Source organism: Sceloporus undulatus, chromosome 6, assembly GCF_019175285.1.
Source record: "Sceloporus undulatus isolate JIND9_A2432 ecotype Alabama chromosome 6, SceUnd_v1.1, whole genome shotgun sequence".
NCBI classification, from domain to species: domain Eukaryota; kingdom Metazoa; phylum Chordata; class Lepidosauria; order Squamata; family Phrynosomatidae; genus Sceloporus; species Sceloporus undulatus.
The window spans coordinates 85,797,690-85,812,926 of NC_056527.1; the positions used below are offsets into that span (position 1 = coordinate 85,797,690).

Consider the following 15,237-nt stretch of genomic DNA (forward strand, 5'->3'; position numbering starts at 1 on the left):
AAATATGCAGGAAAAAGGTTTCCCTTTGCCTCAAGGCAGTGGCATCACTAGGGTTGGTGTCACCCACTATAGTAACTCATGGTGTAACTCCATTGACCGCCTCTCATTTCACACTATACAGAATCCTTAGTAATGCTTTTTTGCACTCATGTTACTCTTAAATCATAATTAGGCTTTCTGAGAAGATCATCTCAGATAATTTTATGCAGGGAATCAGTAAGCCTCCTGCTTGTTCCTTATGAACTTCCCAGCTGTTCCCTTCCATTGGAGGACAGAGCTGTGAGAGTCACTCAACCTGTCCTAGACTTGCTAAACTAATCTGCTACCTAAGGCACCATAGAGAATGTTATCCTATTCTGAGGAAAGTTTTAACTGCCAGTCCAATCCGCTTCTGTACATGGACCAGACAGGGGACACCATCTCGTCTTTTGTCTCGGGTGACAAAATATCTTAGGCCAGCCCTGCAGAAACACATATGTGGCACACTGACAGTTAGGGATGTGTGTGTGAAAAGGAAGGGGAGAGTATCAACTGTCTACCATTTTGCAAAAAACACTGCCATTTTCATGCACTGCAAGGAAGAAAATGACTGTTTGCTTACATATAGCTACCTCCAATCTAAAGCCTGTCTTTATAGGGCGGCTGTGTGTAAGCTCCTGTGCCATTAACATCTGGGTGCAAAAGGAATTTCAGCAGATGATACTTGCATGGCAACACTGTTCTCCTTCAATGTGATATATTTTGAAGAGTGCCCTCTTGCCAGGTCAGTGAGGACACTGGGACCAGAATCCTTTTGGTGGCATATGATGACATAACCTCCCATTTAACCAGTGTATTTGCCTTCTAGGCCATTGGGGAAGGAGGTATTGAGTAGCTCCTTGTGCCACAATTCCACCATGTCCCTAACCAGTGACTGGGAGTCCAAAGTGCTCCTGGACACTGTCCAATCCTGGAGGGTGCTGGCTCTTCCTCTTGCACAGCTGCAAAACTGCTGCCATATGGTGCCTAGGAGCCCCTTACTTCGTACACCCCATGTGTTGTGTTTTACAGCCAGCAACGGCCTGAGACCCAACAGTGAATGGAAATAAACTGGCGGAAGGCCAATGAGCTGCCTAAATTGTAATATAATCTTGGCCAAGCATTTCCAAATAGCCTGTTCTGAGCATTCAAGATTTAAAGCAGGAGAGAGTCCACTTAGCTACAACAGCTAGTAACTATTGCCGATGAAATATCAATACATGTTTGTTACTCATTCACCCCCATAAGGAAATATGAGCCAACTTTATCCCACGTGAGACCACTAATCTGTCTAACCCTTGCTGTTGTGTGCCTTCTAGCCATTTCAAACTAATGATGACAAACAAATGAAGACAAAGCTATTACAGAGTTTTCTTTACAAGATTTGTTCAGAGGTATTTTGCTATTGCCTTCCTATGAGGCTGGGAGAATATGACTTGTCTAAAGCCATGCTGTAGCTTTCCATGGCTTGGTGGGGATTTGAACCAGAGTTTTAGTCCAACATTCACACCACCACACCACACTGGTTCTATTCCAGTACTGCCTACTGACTTCAAATAGCTACGGTCTCTTTTAGCGCTCTTCCCCATCCTTCTACTGGGTTCTTTCAACTGGAACTACAAAGGGTTTTTAAACTTGACTATAAAGTAGTCACTTGGAAACTATACTTTTAGTATGACAACTCCACAATCTCTGTACTAGTCATTCTCTCCATCTCTCCCACTACAACAGGGGAGCACCATTTTGAGTTCCTCCTCCTAGGAGTCAAAAACTTATTTTTGAAAAAAAAATCTCCAAAATTTATTTTTGTTCCAAAATGACCTCTAGGAGTATGGAGGGTATATCTATCATGTTTGGATGACCCCTTTGTTGTTGTGTATCTCCAAGACATTTTTGACTTATGGTGACCCTATCATAGCGTTTTCTTGGCAAGTTTTGTCAGAGAGGGTTTATCATTGCCATGGAGGACTCCTGGATGCCCCCCTTTAAAAAAAAAAAAACTTTCAAAATGTTTTAAAATGTCCTCTTGTGGTCCAGGAAGGGCCCAAAGTATGGGAGAAATGCTCCAATGTCCCCCAGAGCGCATTTGTGGCCTTGCAAGGGTGGGCGGGGGCAAAATCTTTGAAATTTTTGTGGGGGCAGATGCAATTGGGGGTTCAGTCCTCTGCGGTGTCCGACCTGGGGTGGTAAAGAACCCTCCTAACCTTCCAAAATTGCCCAGCCCTGTATAACACTAATACACTAAATGCTACTTACCGACCAAGACCAGTGTAGCTTCTGCATCAGGGGAAATCTTCTCTGAAAGTGGCTTCTTAAAAGCAGTACTACTGGGTTCATCCTGGAACAAGAAAATTAATAGGAAGCTAGTGTGGGGGCAGAGTCAAAAGATTGTTCAAGGATTTGTCCTCTGCTTGCTGCTTTCAGAATAGGAAAGAAGAAGAGTTCTTACTTTTTATTTGCTGAAATAGAATTTTAAACTATTGGTTGCTCTAGTACCAGGGCAGGGGGGTGGAATTAATGTGGCCCAATGGATGGGTTGGATTGCATTCCTCACCATTGGCTATGCTGGCAAGTGCTACTGGAATTAGCAATCTAACAACTCTCACCCTTGCTTTAGGCCCTCAATACATATTCTACAGTTGAAGCAAATATTTGGAAAAAATTATCTGTAGTCTAACAAAAACACACCCACAGTTTTGAAAAACAGAGCACTGACAAATGGAACAGAAATCTACCTTCAGACTAAATATCTGGAATCTGCCTAACCATAAAGGCAGGGCAAACTTTGAGGATTCAGGCTGCAATCCAAAACATATAGGATAATAAATCTCACTTTGCCTAGTGGGATGTCCTTCTGAATACAGGCATGCCCCAATTTAAAAGGCCTCTAACAAAGAAGATTATTTTTACAAAACCATTTTTTCTTGTTGCTCACCTAGCTCCCTTTTCCTTCTGGCCTTTTCCATAGTTGCAAATATTTTTTTAGCAGCATCTGCACTGGGAGGATGGTAGAGGGGGCTGGAGAAACAATGACCTTTTCCTTTCTGGTTGCCATAGATGTCTGCAGTAAACAATGCAATAGAGCTTGCTCTGGGGAAGAAAGGGGTTCTAGTCTAGCTAATCCTACTGTAGCTGTGTGTGCTACAACGGGCAAGGCAAACAGCAGCTACCTCCTGACTCCCTTATTGAACATGTTTGAACAGCAAAACAAGGAGAAAAGGGAAGAGTCAATAAGCCCTTTCAGCAGCTATATCCCGCATGTTAAAAAGCACAGATCTATAAGTTTGGTCATCCACTTGGTAAAACAAAAAGTCATCCCAGCATTTTGTAAGAAGCTTTCAAGCAGTCTCTGGTGTTCTAATTTTTGTTTGTTTGATTACTTATTCAAGGCTTACCTGGCCTAATTGTTGCATTTTGCATGTCCATAGCATTAAGGCTGAATAAAAGATCTTTTGAAAGATGTTGGACTGCTCTCTCTCTCTCTCTCTCTCTCTCTGTCTCTCTCTTTGTGATGGTACAGGACTTTACCCCTCTTCTTTCTATGTTCTACATCTGGTACAGTACTAAATTTTCAGTTAAAGAGGTAATGCCCACGAACACATCCACTTTGTTAACTGAAACATGCCTATATATTTATTTGAAGGATAGAGGACTACTATCTCATGGTGTCATAATAAAAAAACACAAAAGACTTTCGATCTATATATTCCGTGCAAACGGTTTATGCATTTAAATATTTCTATTAAACCCTCTATGATAAGATACACTTGGGGGCATGTAGCATTAAAATAAATCTAAACAATGTAAAACAATGAACAATAGTTGCAATAGTCTTAAAATATATTAAACATAAAATATTAAAACAATTTAAAAACCATGTGCATGTACAACTGTGGACAAAACCTTTAGACCCCCAAATGTTTATTTAAAAAGTGATTCTATCATTGGCACTGGTGCCAATTAGCCTCTGAGAGGAAGGCATCCTACAAGTGGGGTGCCACAGGCAAAAGGGCCCTTCTCCACATCTCCACAGGGTATTGCTCCCACTAGTGGAACACAGAGGAAACCTCCTCCAGCAGACCTCTGTCATGCATATATGGACAAAGATGCTCAAATACTGAGATCCCAAGACATTTAGGGTTTTAAATCTCATCACCAGTAGCTTGAATTTAGGCTAGAAATGTATTGATGGCCTGTGCAATTTTTTTTAAATCATGTAATATGATTTCTATACAATGTTCTGGCGAACTATCTTGCTGCTTCATTTTGCACTAAATGCAGCATATGAGACATCTTCAAGGACAGACCCATGCAGAGCAAACTGCAGTAGTCTAAATGGTTCATGCTTACCAGTGCATGAACCACTGTGATTAGATTATTGCTGTCCGGGAAATACTGTGGCTGGTGGATCCATCAAAGCTGGCCTCAGGAACTGAGTCATTGAGTCCACTTGAGCCTTCACTGATGGAGACAGGTCTAGGAATACGCCCAATAGAGGCACCGCCCCCCGGGGGGGGGGGGGGAGTACCCTGCCCTACAATCTGAAAAGTGGTGGAATAACTATGAGGAGAAACAGAGGACAGCAGTCATGCTCTATAAGAAGCGAGTGAAAAAGCTAAGAGTTTAAACAGCCTTAACATGGATTTTTTAAAAACATAGTTGTTACTCTGGATCTTCTGGAAGATCTGAAGTCCTCCATTTCCATGTTTCAGTGGCTGTCTGCATGAACATTCTGCCAAGCCACCTGGCATACCTGCCACATCTGTGAGTCTGACCTCAAAAGTGGGTGATCTGTGCCAAATCAGTTCTAGACACAAATCAGTCCTAGGCTTAGGCCAGGATGTTCCTGGTTCAAGTCCGGACATTCCTGGCACAGCAATCACAAGATGGGTACTCTTCCTGTCTCCTACATCCAAGGCCCTAAAGTTGCCTTACCTTCTCTGAGTCAGAAAGAAAGGTCTTCATTTCTATTTCGTGATGTTCTGACAGAAGTGGCTGTGTTACATCTTTGGTGTCAGATTGTTGAAGTCGTGCAGGAGAAACAGTGCTTAATGACATAGAGGCATCAGGGTGGCTGGGGAAGAAATATGGAGGGAAAGAAAGAAGAGAGTGGAAAGGAAAAGGGAGTTATTACCTAGGCTTTTAGACAAGAATGCACCCAGTAAATAATTAAAATGAATAAATACATTATCTGAGATCCTCTATTGTTGAGACATTGTGTAAGGTTCTACAGACACGGCATAATGTCTCCTGTCTCCTCTCCTTGTAAACTCATCATTTTTATGTTGCCTACTCTGAGATAGGTGACTCACCCACTTCAATTTTCACTAGTCTCAACTATGGAGTATATCTGACCAAGGATAGATTAGGGCTGAATTCTTGTGGTCCTTCTTGCCTACATGCCCACCCCTTTAGCTTGAAAAAGAAAGGGTTTGCATGTCAGGGGTTGGATTAGATGGTCCTTGTGGTCCCGTATAACTCTATAAATTCATAAAGAAGCTTTCAGGGAAAATACCAAACTGTCAGCTCAGGCTATGGCATGAGTACCTGTGTTGAAGTAGGAGGGTTCTTAACACCATTTCTCGGTCCTCTGGTTTGAGCTGCCCTTCGTAGATCATTTGGTCAAGTACCTGATTGGCGATCCCAGCTAGACTCCTCTCGGGCAAGTCTAGAAGTATAGTTCCTAGAGATGCAGAAAAAGGAAATATCAAGTAATATCTGACAGTTCAGAAGAGATACTGACTTTACTCATGTATAAATCTAGCAATTTTAGTCAAAAAATTGACCCCAAAAACATGTGTCAACCTATCCAAACTACTGCTCCCAAAACATCTGGGCAGAAACAGGCTGTGGCATTCACCTGTGTTCATATAAAACACTGGATTTCAGTAGAAGAGATGGTGTGAGTGGGGTGAGGCTCAGTGGGAGGACAAAAGAGATTTTTAGAAGTTTTAAATTTTATTTATTTTTTAAAATTATTCTTTTAAACTTTTCTTTTAAAACATCACATCTTACCTAAATTTCACTTTAATCACACAAAACTATGTACGTGTAAATACATTTAGGCTGTGCATATTATAATGTAATTTAAAGGTATAATTTAAATTTTGCTGGTTCTTTATGTTGCAACTATTGCCATTGCATTCAGTGATAAATGGGAATTACGATTTATGAGTAATATTAGTACAAAAAACATTACTAAGGATATAGTATATTGTGGTATGGGTGAAGTCCAAGGGCAGGTGACACCATGAGTTACCACACCAGATGATGCCAACCCTAGTGGCACCACTAATCCTATGTAATCCTGGGATTTGTAGTCTAAAAAGGCACTAAAGGGGTTGCGGACTGCACTATATGACACCCTAAGGCGGAGTGACACCACTATTCACCAAACATCAACCTTTTGGCAGAAACAGGTTGTGGCATTTGCCTGCTTCCCTTTAAAATGCTTTAAGAGATAGTGGGAGTGGAATGAAGCTCAGTGGGAAGAGAAAGGAGAGGCCCCAGAATTTTTTAAAATTAAAATTTCAAAATTTCAAAATTAATTTTTAAAAGAAAATTGAAATTTTAATTTTTTAAAAATTATTTAATTTTTTTTTAAAAAATCACATTTTAACCAAATCTTCACTGTGTATATGTAAATACATTTAGGTTGTGTATATGATATTATAATTTGAGGGTATACCAGTAGTTTTAATTTTGCTAGTTGTTTATGTCACAACTCTTAGCATTACATTCAGTGGTGTATGGGAATTGTGATTTATGAGTAACATTAGTGCATAAAACATTATTAAGGGTTCTGCATGGTGTGAAATGGGAGGAGGTCAATGGAGGGGGTGACACCATGAATTACAGCACTGGGTGATGCCAACCCTATTGATGCCACTGACCTAGAGACCAGGGTTCGATTACCAGCTCAATCATGAAACCCACTAGTCATATGCTCTCAGCCTAAGGGGAAAGCCATGGCAAACCACCTCTGAACCAAGAAACCCACATGGTAGGTTTGCCTTAGGATTGCCATAACTTGGAAACAACTTGAAGGCACTCAACACACATACACACACACACACACAGAGAGAGACCACAGGTTCTTCCTCACCTTTGGTGAAAGCTCTGCGCACCTCCAGAAGGCTTTGGAAAGTCAGGTATGAGAGGTGAGGTCTACCCCAATGTCCCAGCTCCTCAAAGTCCTCTTCTAGCTTGATCCAGTGAGAAGCCTCAAGCCAGCGAAGCTCATTGTTATGGTCCATGATCAGTTCATGAAGTTCCACGTATGCCTGGAAAAGATGTGGCGAAGAATTATTATTATAATGCAAAAGGATCTTGTAGTAGTAGCATAAATTCTCATAGTCTACATTGCCATCTTCCTCTGCTGCAGGAATCTTTGTGTCTTTACAAATGGTAGAATGGGAAGGAACTGATCAGGCAAAGTTTTGCCTAGCATGAAAATACCTTGGTGGGAAGCTTGTACAGGTAACCTCAGGTAACCTAGTACAGTTGGCCCTTCTTATCCATGGATTTTTTATTCACCTATTCAAACATCCATGGCTTGAAACTATTCAAATAAAATATAAATTCCAAATAGCAAACCTTGATTTTCTCTTTTATATAAGGGACACAATTTTGCTATGCCCTTGCATTTAATGGGACTTGGGTATCCATGGATTTTGTTATCCATGAGGGGTCCTGGAAACAAACCCCAGCAGATATCAAGAACCCACTGTAGATGTATTCCTGAGCTGTACTTTAACAGAAAATTTGGTACCAGGGGCAAGAATAACATGGAAAGAACAGGGATAAAATGACAAATCGCAGGATTTTGAGTCGAAGGCTTTCATGGCATCCATAGTTTTTTGTGGGGTTTGCGGGCTATGTGGCCATGTTCTAGAAGAGTTTTTTCCTGACGTTTCACCAGCATGTGTGGCTGGCATCTTCAGAGAAATCCCAGGATTCTTTATGATGGAGCCATGGCAGTTAAAGTGACGTTAAACTACATTACTTCTACAAGCACCAGAGTCTGTATCCAGTTGTTATGGTGAGAAGACCCATCACTTTGGCTGCATCAGCACTGCAGAAATAACCCAGTTTGACACCACTTTAACTGCCATATCTCAATGTTATGGAATCCAGGGAACTGTAGAATTGTGAGACATTTAGCCTTCTCTGTCAGAGATATCTGGTGCCCCACCAACTACAACTCCCAGGTCTTCACAGCACTGAACCATGGCAGTTAAAGTGGGGTCAAAGTGGATTATTTCTGCAGTGTGGATGAAGCCGATTCCTCCAAAATACCTGGAGACCTTGCCATGCAATAACAGCAAACATTAATTCTTTTTGTTTGAGACTGTACTGTGTATGCAGATAAGTACTCAGGGTAAAACTAGACATGAGATAGTTCTAGAATGCTTCCATCCACATAGTAAAACACTAATTTAAATGCCGTGGTATTTGTGGATCAGGTCACGGTGTGTGTGTGTGTTTAATTTAACTCTGTTTCTTTGATCAAAGTTGCTACTGACAATATGGATTAACTCACTGAGGGGAAGTGTGGTATAGTGGTTGGAGTCTTGACTCTATGATTCTAGAAGACCGGGTTTCAAATCCCTGTTCAGCCATGGAAACCCACCAAGCAACCTTAGGGAAGTCACATTCTCTCTCTCTCAAAGGAATGTAGCCGAAAAATCCCTCTGAAGAGATCTTGTCAACAAAACCCCATGGTAGGTTTGTCTTTGGGTCACCATTAAGTCAAAACTGATTTGAAGGCTCACAACATCAATAATTAGTCATCTTCCCCTTGTATGAATTATTCTTAGCATATTTTGATATGGGTGTTTCTCCTAAACAGATTGTTCTAAGTTCTAGAAAAATTTGGTACAATGTGTTGATCTGGGAAATCCAGTGTAGGAGAAGGTTTAGTATCTTTACCATAATCACCCAAGTTAAAAATGATCTCCCAAAGGAACGTAATTCCAGAGCACTCATTCAGGTTTTTAATAGAACTTTGGTTTTAAATACATATTTTGGGCCTCAATAGACCGGCATAAAAAGCCAGCCTTGGGGTGGAGTGGCGGGTGTGGTGTCTGCACGCCAGCCACCTGGATGCCGCCCACATGTCACCCACATGCTGCCCACCTGACCAGACGGCAGGCAGCCTCACACCATGCCTTTGGCACAGTGTTTACACGCACTGTGCCAAAGAAGCAGCAAAAAGCCACTGCTGCCATGGCTACAGGGCCCTTTCTGTGGTGCAAAAAAGAGCTGCTTTTTGAATCTCCTTTTTGCGCCATGGAAATGCCAGATTGGGGCCATGGCGTGTAGTTGACATGGTCTCTATCTGGCAAAAAAAGAGGCAGCTGCAGGCAGCTGTCTGTTCAGTCCCTTAGTGAAGTGAACCAGCGTGATATTTCTTACTATGTTTAGTTAGTTTATGTTTATTTAAAGATCTGTAACTGCCTTTTCATAATAAGTTTTTTAAATTGCCTTGAAACTCAATTTGGGTGGGTGTTTATAAGTAAATGTTAGATGAAATGAATAAATTAAGTATCACGTGCAAAATAATAATCACATACACATGGTGACCGCAACCATATAAAGAGGCAATTGTTTGAAATCTTCATCAACATGGTCACCTAAGTGCATTGCGTTCTTCACATTTTTGGGCCCTTCTAGCAAGAAATGTTTGGTTGATGTTTCTTGGTTCTGGTTGCAATATTTTCCCATTCTAACCTACAAAACAGAGAGTAGTACATGTTCCAAAGCCAGTTACCAGAATGAAACTGGAGAGGGTTTCTGTACCTTTAATGACTGCATAGAAAAGATAATTTAAGCAAGTGTTGCTTGTTAGCTGCTTTATTGACATGTAATACCTGCTGAAGGTCCCTTTTCCACACCAAGATTAAATATATAGGAGCCCTTTCCAATCTGGAAACCCTAGCAGTGATGTCTAGTGGTTTGGGGCGAACCAAGTTCAAATTCCCACTCAGTGATGGTAACCCACTGGGTGACCTTTGGCAAGTCACACTTTCAGTCTCAGGGGAAGGCAATGGCAAACCTTCTCTGAATATATCTTACTGTTAAAATGTAATGATAGGGTCACTATAAGTCAGATTTTACTTGAACGCACATGACAACAATAAATGCACATTCCACAAGAATGCTCTCAGTCAAACCCAGACCTCTGCAGGGTTTAGAAACGTACCTCATGGGATGCTCTGTGGAAAATGATTGGTCTCTGGGTAGCCTTTGTACCCCCTCGCTCTTCCCCAGCTGAGGAGCCACCTGTCCCAAAAGAAAAGAAGTTTTATTTATCAACTATTTTTAGAGTTTGTTTTTTCACCATTTCCTTTAAGGAGTTCAGGGTGACATGCATGGGGCCATCCCATTATATATTCCCAAACATTCCTGCAAGGTAAATTAGGGTGAAAATTGACATTTTAATTGAAAATTATACCATGAGCTTTGTGTCTATCTCCCTTCTGTTTGGGTTCAGGACACTTTATCCAATAGACTAGATGGTTTCAAAGGTTAATTGGCGCATACTGTACATGTCTAGTCTTTGATTCCATTCCTTGTGACGTAGGGGTATCAGTAATATTATGGAAGGTTTCTTAATGTACAGTTGGCCCTCCACATTCTCTGGGGTTAAGGGGGAAGGACACTCATGAATGTGGTAAAACCGTAAATAAAAAACCACTCATTTTTTAACTTAAGAGAACAACTCTGCAGGAATCTCTAGGTCCTCCAGCACAACTCTGTGGACAACCTCTGCCAGAAGTTGGGCATAGAATTGCACTGTAGGACCTACAAATGCCTAGATAAGTGTTCTCTCGAGGAATATCTAGGTCCTTCTGCACAAGTCTATGGTCAGCTTCTGGCAGAAGTTGTCCATAGAGTTGCACTGGAAGATCTAGAGAGTCTTAGAGATAACATATGAACCAAATCTATGAATAATCAAATCTGCAAAAGTCAAAACCGCAAATGTAGACGGCTGAATGTAAAGTATACCTCTCTGTTGGTTTAAAGTACATTTGTACCCTCCAACATCATTCACAGAATATATCACCCATATTAAAAGAGTTTAATCTCCGTATTTCTAAAGGAGATAGACGTTGTATATTTGAACAGGAGAGAGATAAAAGAACAGATAGTTGCCAATACAATCCTAAAAGCAATTTCCTGGGGCAGAATGCTAATGGCATATGCTAATTTGGAGATATATTATTGTTTTTCTTCCCAAGACTTTTGAGACAACGCTCTAAGGCAGACCGCCTAGTGTAATGTCCTCCACATGTGCTACTTAATGTAAACAGTGATTAATCTAAAATAAAAATGGAAGCTTCCAATTTCCTAATGGGTGCATTGCAGCAGCGGGAGGGCCCAAGTTTCACTACAATTGCCACAGTGCTGAACCATGGTTTGGAGTTATATCTAAAGGTATGGAGCCTAATGTATGAGGTTGCCCTTAGACTCCATTTCCATCATCTATAAAATAGGATCCGTAGTGATCTGTCTGAGAGAGATGTGAAAAGGAATATGAACTTTACTGTATAGCATTTTGTACATTTAAATTGGGCTCCAGTAGAAAAAGAATGAATTTCCTTAAGCCAATGTTATACAATTGATTGGTGTGTGCGCGCGTGTGTGCGCGTGTGCGCATTGGAGAGACAATAATAAAAGTAATATTGCTGGGCAGAAAACTGGTGTGTTGTAACCCCCAAGTGCCAGCATTTCATAAATGAAACAGAGTTGCTCTTCTGTAATTACATCACAACCATTCTAACACCAAGGATTGTTGTGAGATTCTCTCATACAGAGCCACTGTAGTTCTCTGAAACCTCTTCTTTCTACATGTTTTATTTATATATTCTCTAACAGCATATCTTACATTATCTTCTGGAGAGGGCATTGTTAATTTTCTCTGTCTGTCTTGTCTATCTGCGTAATAAAATCCTCTGAGCAGATCACAAAACAAATCTAGTGCTAAAATATAGTATATAAAACTACAGCTATGACTATTCAAAATAAAACACAATTAAAACACAGATTATATACTGAGAAGTCAGTAGGCAGACTCGACGACATAAATTATTGAAAAGGAATGAGTGGACTAAAAGCTCTTCACTTAGTGCTGGAAAGACTCTAGAGATGGTGTCAGGCAAACCTCTTGAGGAAGGTTGTTCTATTTGGGATGCCACTACCAAGAAGGCAATGCTCTTGATATTTACTCACCTCACTTCATTTGATAGAGGAAGTCAGAGTAAAGCTTCTCAGGAAGATCTTAAAGCATGGGTTGGGTACCTCATTCCTTAGGTCCAAATCTGTCCCCCTTAGGGTTTCTTCCCAGACCATTGGGACTCCCTAGACGGCTAAACCATCTTTGCTGTCACACTATAGTTGAGTGATTTTCCATAGTTTTGAATAGGGGTTTTCTCATTCTAAAAGTTGAAACACCTGTCCAAAGACTCAAACAATGGCAGTAGGAACTTTAATTTAGTCTCTCCCTTTTGCCTCTGGCCCTGTCTACCCCTGGAATGCAGTCTATAATAATTTTTCTGAAACAGAACTTGGCCCTCAGGCTGAGATAAGTTCCCCACCCTTGTTTTAAGGTTTGGGTAAGTCAGCCCGACAATATTTCAGATGAACTGGAGTTAATACATTTGTAGTAGCAAGTTTGTTTGTTTTTAATCTAGCAACCCGAGAGCAAGCAATGAATACAATAGGGTTTTGTATCTATAGCTTGTGTGGTATTAGTAGCTAGATTGTCAGCCAAGGATTTGGTGGACCCATGTTTGAATCTCCACTCAGCTATGAAGGTCTGGAGGTGATCCTTGGCCAGCTAGAGCATCACAAGGGAATGGGGAAGGATAGGGAAGAAAGAACCATGTTTACCATCTGTAGCTCCTTGGAGGAAGAGTGGGATATTAATGTGTAAAAAAAAATTAGCTTGGCAACCCTAGACCTAAGCTAGGTAAATAGTGGCAGGGGTGAGCAAATGGGGAAGAAAGTGAGGAAGCAAGTAGGGGAAAAGGGTTCAGCACCTCTCATTTCTTTTTGATTTGAAATAGCTCCCATTTTTACTTTATCTTTTTTCAATAGCTAATTGGTGGTAATCTATGTCTGAAGACACACAATCTCTTGTATCATATTCAATTCCACCCATAGTTGGGACCTTCTATCCATCAAATACCCTGAGGGTCAGCTCACAAGACCCAGGTGACAATGTGCTGCCATTGAAGAACAAGTGCATCACTGAAATTTTCATGTGGATAAGTAAGTAGAGATAAAGAACTACAGAAATTGCTAGTCAAACCGCTCTGATACATGAAAAAGGAAATGAAACTAGACTTGAACCCTATAATAAACATCAACAGTCCTTCTGATTTGTGAATGTGACACTCTAAATACCATTTACTTACCACTTATATCCTGGGGTTGAGTCAAATACATTGATCCAATTCTCTGAAGTGAAATTATATTGGATTTTAAGTCTCTCATTCCCACAAAGCATTCTAAGAAGCTCATGTTGGCTTTGAGTCGGTATATGCCACCCACAATATATGTCTGATCCCATTTTATGCTTTATGTAAAAGATTTTCCTTACTTCACACTTCTTTGCTATGACACTATTAATTGTCAGTGCAATATTCCTGGGAGATTTGTGATACAATTTCCCAGTTGCATTTACGACAACAAGGATCTGAAGTAAGAATTCCAACTCTGATGTACAATCCTGGACTTCATTTCTGCTAAGATTCCCACCATCAAACACATTATATTATTATTTTATTCATTCCATTTATCAGTTTCCCAGTGACAATCATTATCATTATCTGAGCAATCTATAAAGTAACACAAACTAAAAATGACAATTCTCCTAAAACAAGAACCAGCAAAGCAACAAACATAACAACAACAGAGCCAAAACAACAACAAAAGTGTTCTTGAGGAAACAAAGTGCATATCCTTCATCATTGAATAATAATGTAAAGATTCCATAAACTGAAGAAATGGCTTCCAAAGCAGAAATTGACATTTGTCAACATGGTTCCTAGCATCTGTTTTTAAAAAAGGAAATGAACCACTGGAATAGCTTTCTCTGTGTTGCAGAGTTTAGCGACTTTCAGCTAATCCACATCCATGACCATAGATTATTGCACACATATTTCATTGCATATCTATTTCCTTTAAAATAAAATGAAAAGATCATCTCTTGACTGTGGCACTGAGCATACAGCTCAGCATGATCATGCCTTGCCCCACCAACCTCAGCTTACCTGCCCTGTGTACAAGCAGCGTCCGCAGTCTGACATCCAGAGAAAAATAGTTTATGGAGTTTTTGACTCTGTAAGTCATGCCCCCCCCCCCCCCACTTTCGCAACAGGACAGGACACCCTGGCCCCACCCTCAGGTTCCTGTCACAAGTGGTTTTTGTGTTCATAGTAAATTCAAAACCACTCTAACTTTGCTGACAGTAAATACAAGAGCCTTTTGCTGCTATCAAGGTGAGGGGATCAGCCTCCAGGCGTTAAAAGACATTGCCTAGGTAGGAATGGCTCATTACCAAGCCATAATTCACAGTTCAAATTTAACTGTTAAGAGCAGGCTTGTTCACCATCAGGCTGATTTATTCAACATCGGGCTAAGTACCATCTTGGGTAGTGCTACAGCTAATATATAGGGACTCTGATACGCTTCATTTTCTAGTGCTAAAGTGGGGTAGAATTGCAGAAGACATTAGGGTGATATAAGATAAACTAAGGGCCTGAACAGACAAGCCAAAATAAAGCTGCTTTGGGTCACTTTGGAGGTATGCTGTTTAAATGATGCATGCGCAGCGTCTGGCCTCTTAAAATCCATGTGTCATTTAAACAGCATGCCTCCAAAGTTGGATGAAGATGCCAGCCAAAGAAGATGCCAGCCACAGATGCTGGCGAAACGTCAGGAAGAAACTCTTCTAGAACATGGCCACATAGCCCGAAAGAACCACCCAAAAAAATTCAGCACAGGGTCTCCATGTTCTTGGATTTTCTGATGATGGAGAAACAAGTTTCTGACATATATAATAATGTACTAAAGTCATGTCTATTCCACACTTCACACAGCAGGTAGTTAAACTGAGGAATTCTGTGCCACAAGTTGAACTGATATAGTTATACAGGGACAGTATGTTTGGAGGTTAGGACCGTCAGTGGCTACTAGTCAGAATGGCTTCTA

The 15,237-nt window shown here is 40.8% G+C and overlaps 1 protein-coding gene across 1 annotated transcript in view; it reads right to left on the reverse strand.

The window, feature by feature from the left end:
- The window catches only part of SLC4A1 (solute carrier family 4 member 1 (Diego blood group)), a 54,371-nt gene that overhangs the window by 21,054 nt on the left and 18,080 nt on the right, over positions 1–15,237 (reverse strand). Inside the window, 5 exon segments of the mRNA XM_042473627.1 lie at positions 2,275–2,356; positions 4,954–5,092; positions 5,566–5,701; positions 7,124–7,301; positions 10,223–10,302. Coding sequence (XP_042329561.1) covers positions 2,275–2,356; positions 4,954–5,092; positions 5,566–5,701; positions 7,124–7,301; positions 10,223–10,302 — 615 coding nt within the window.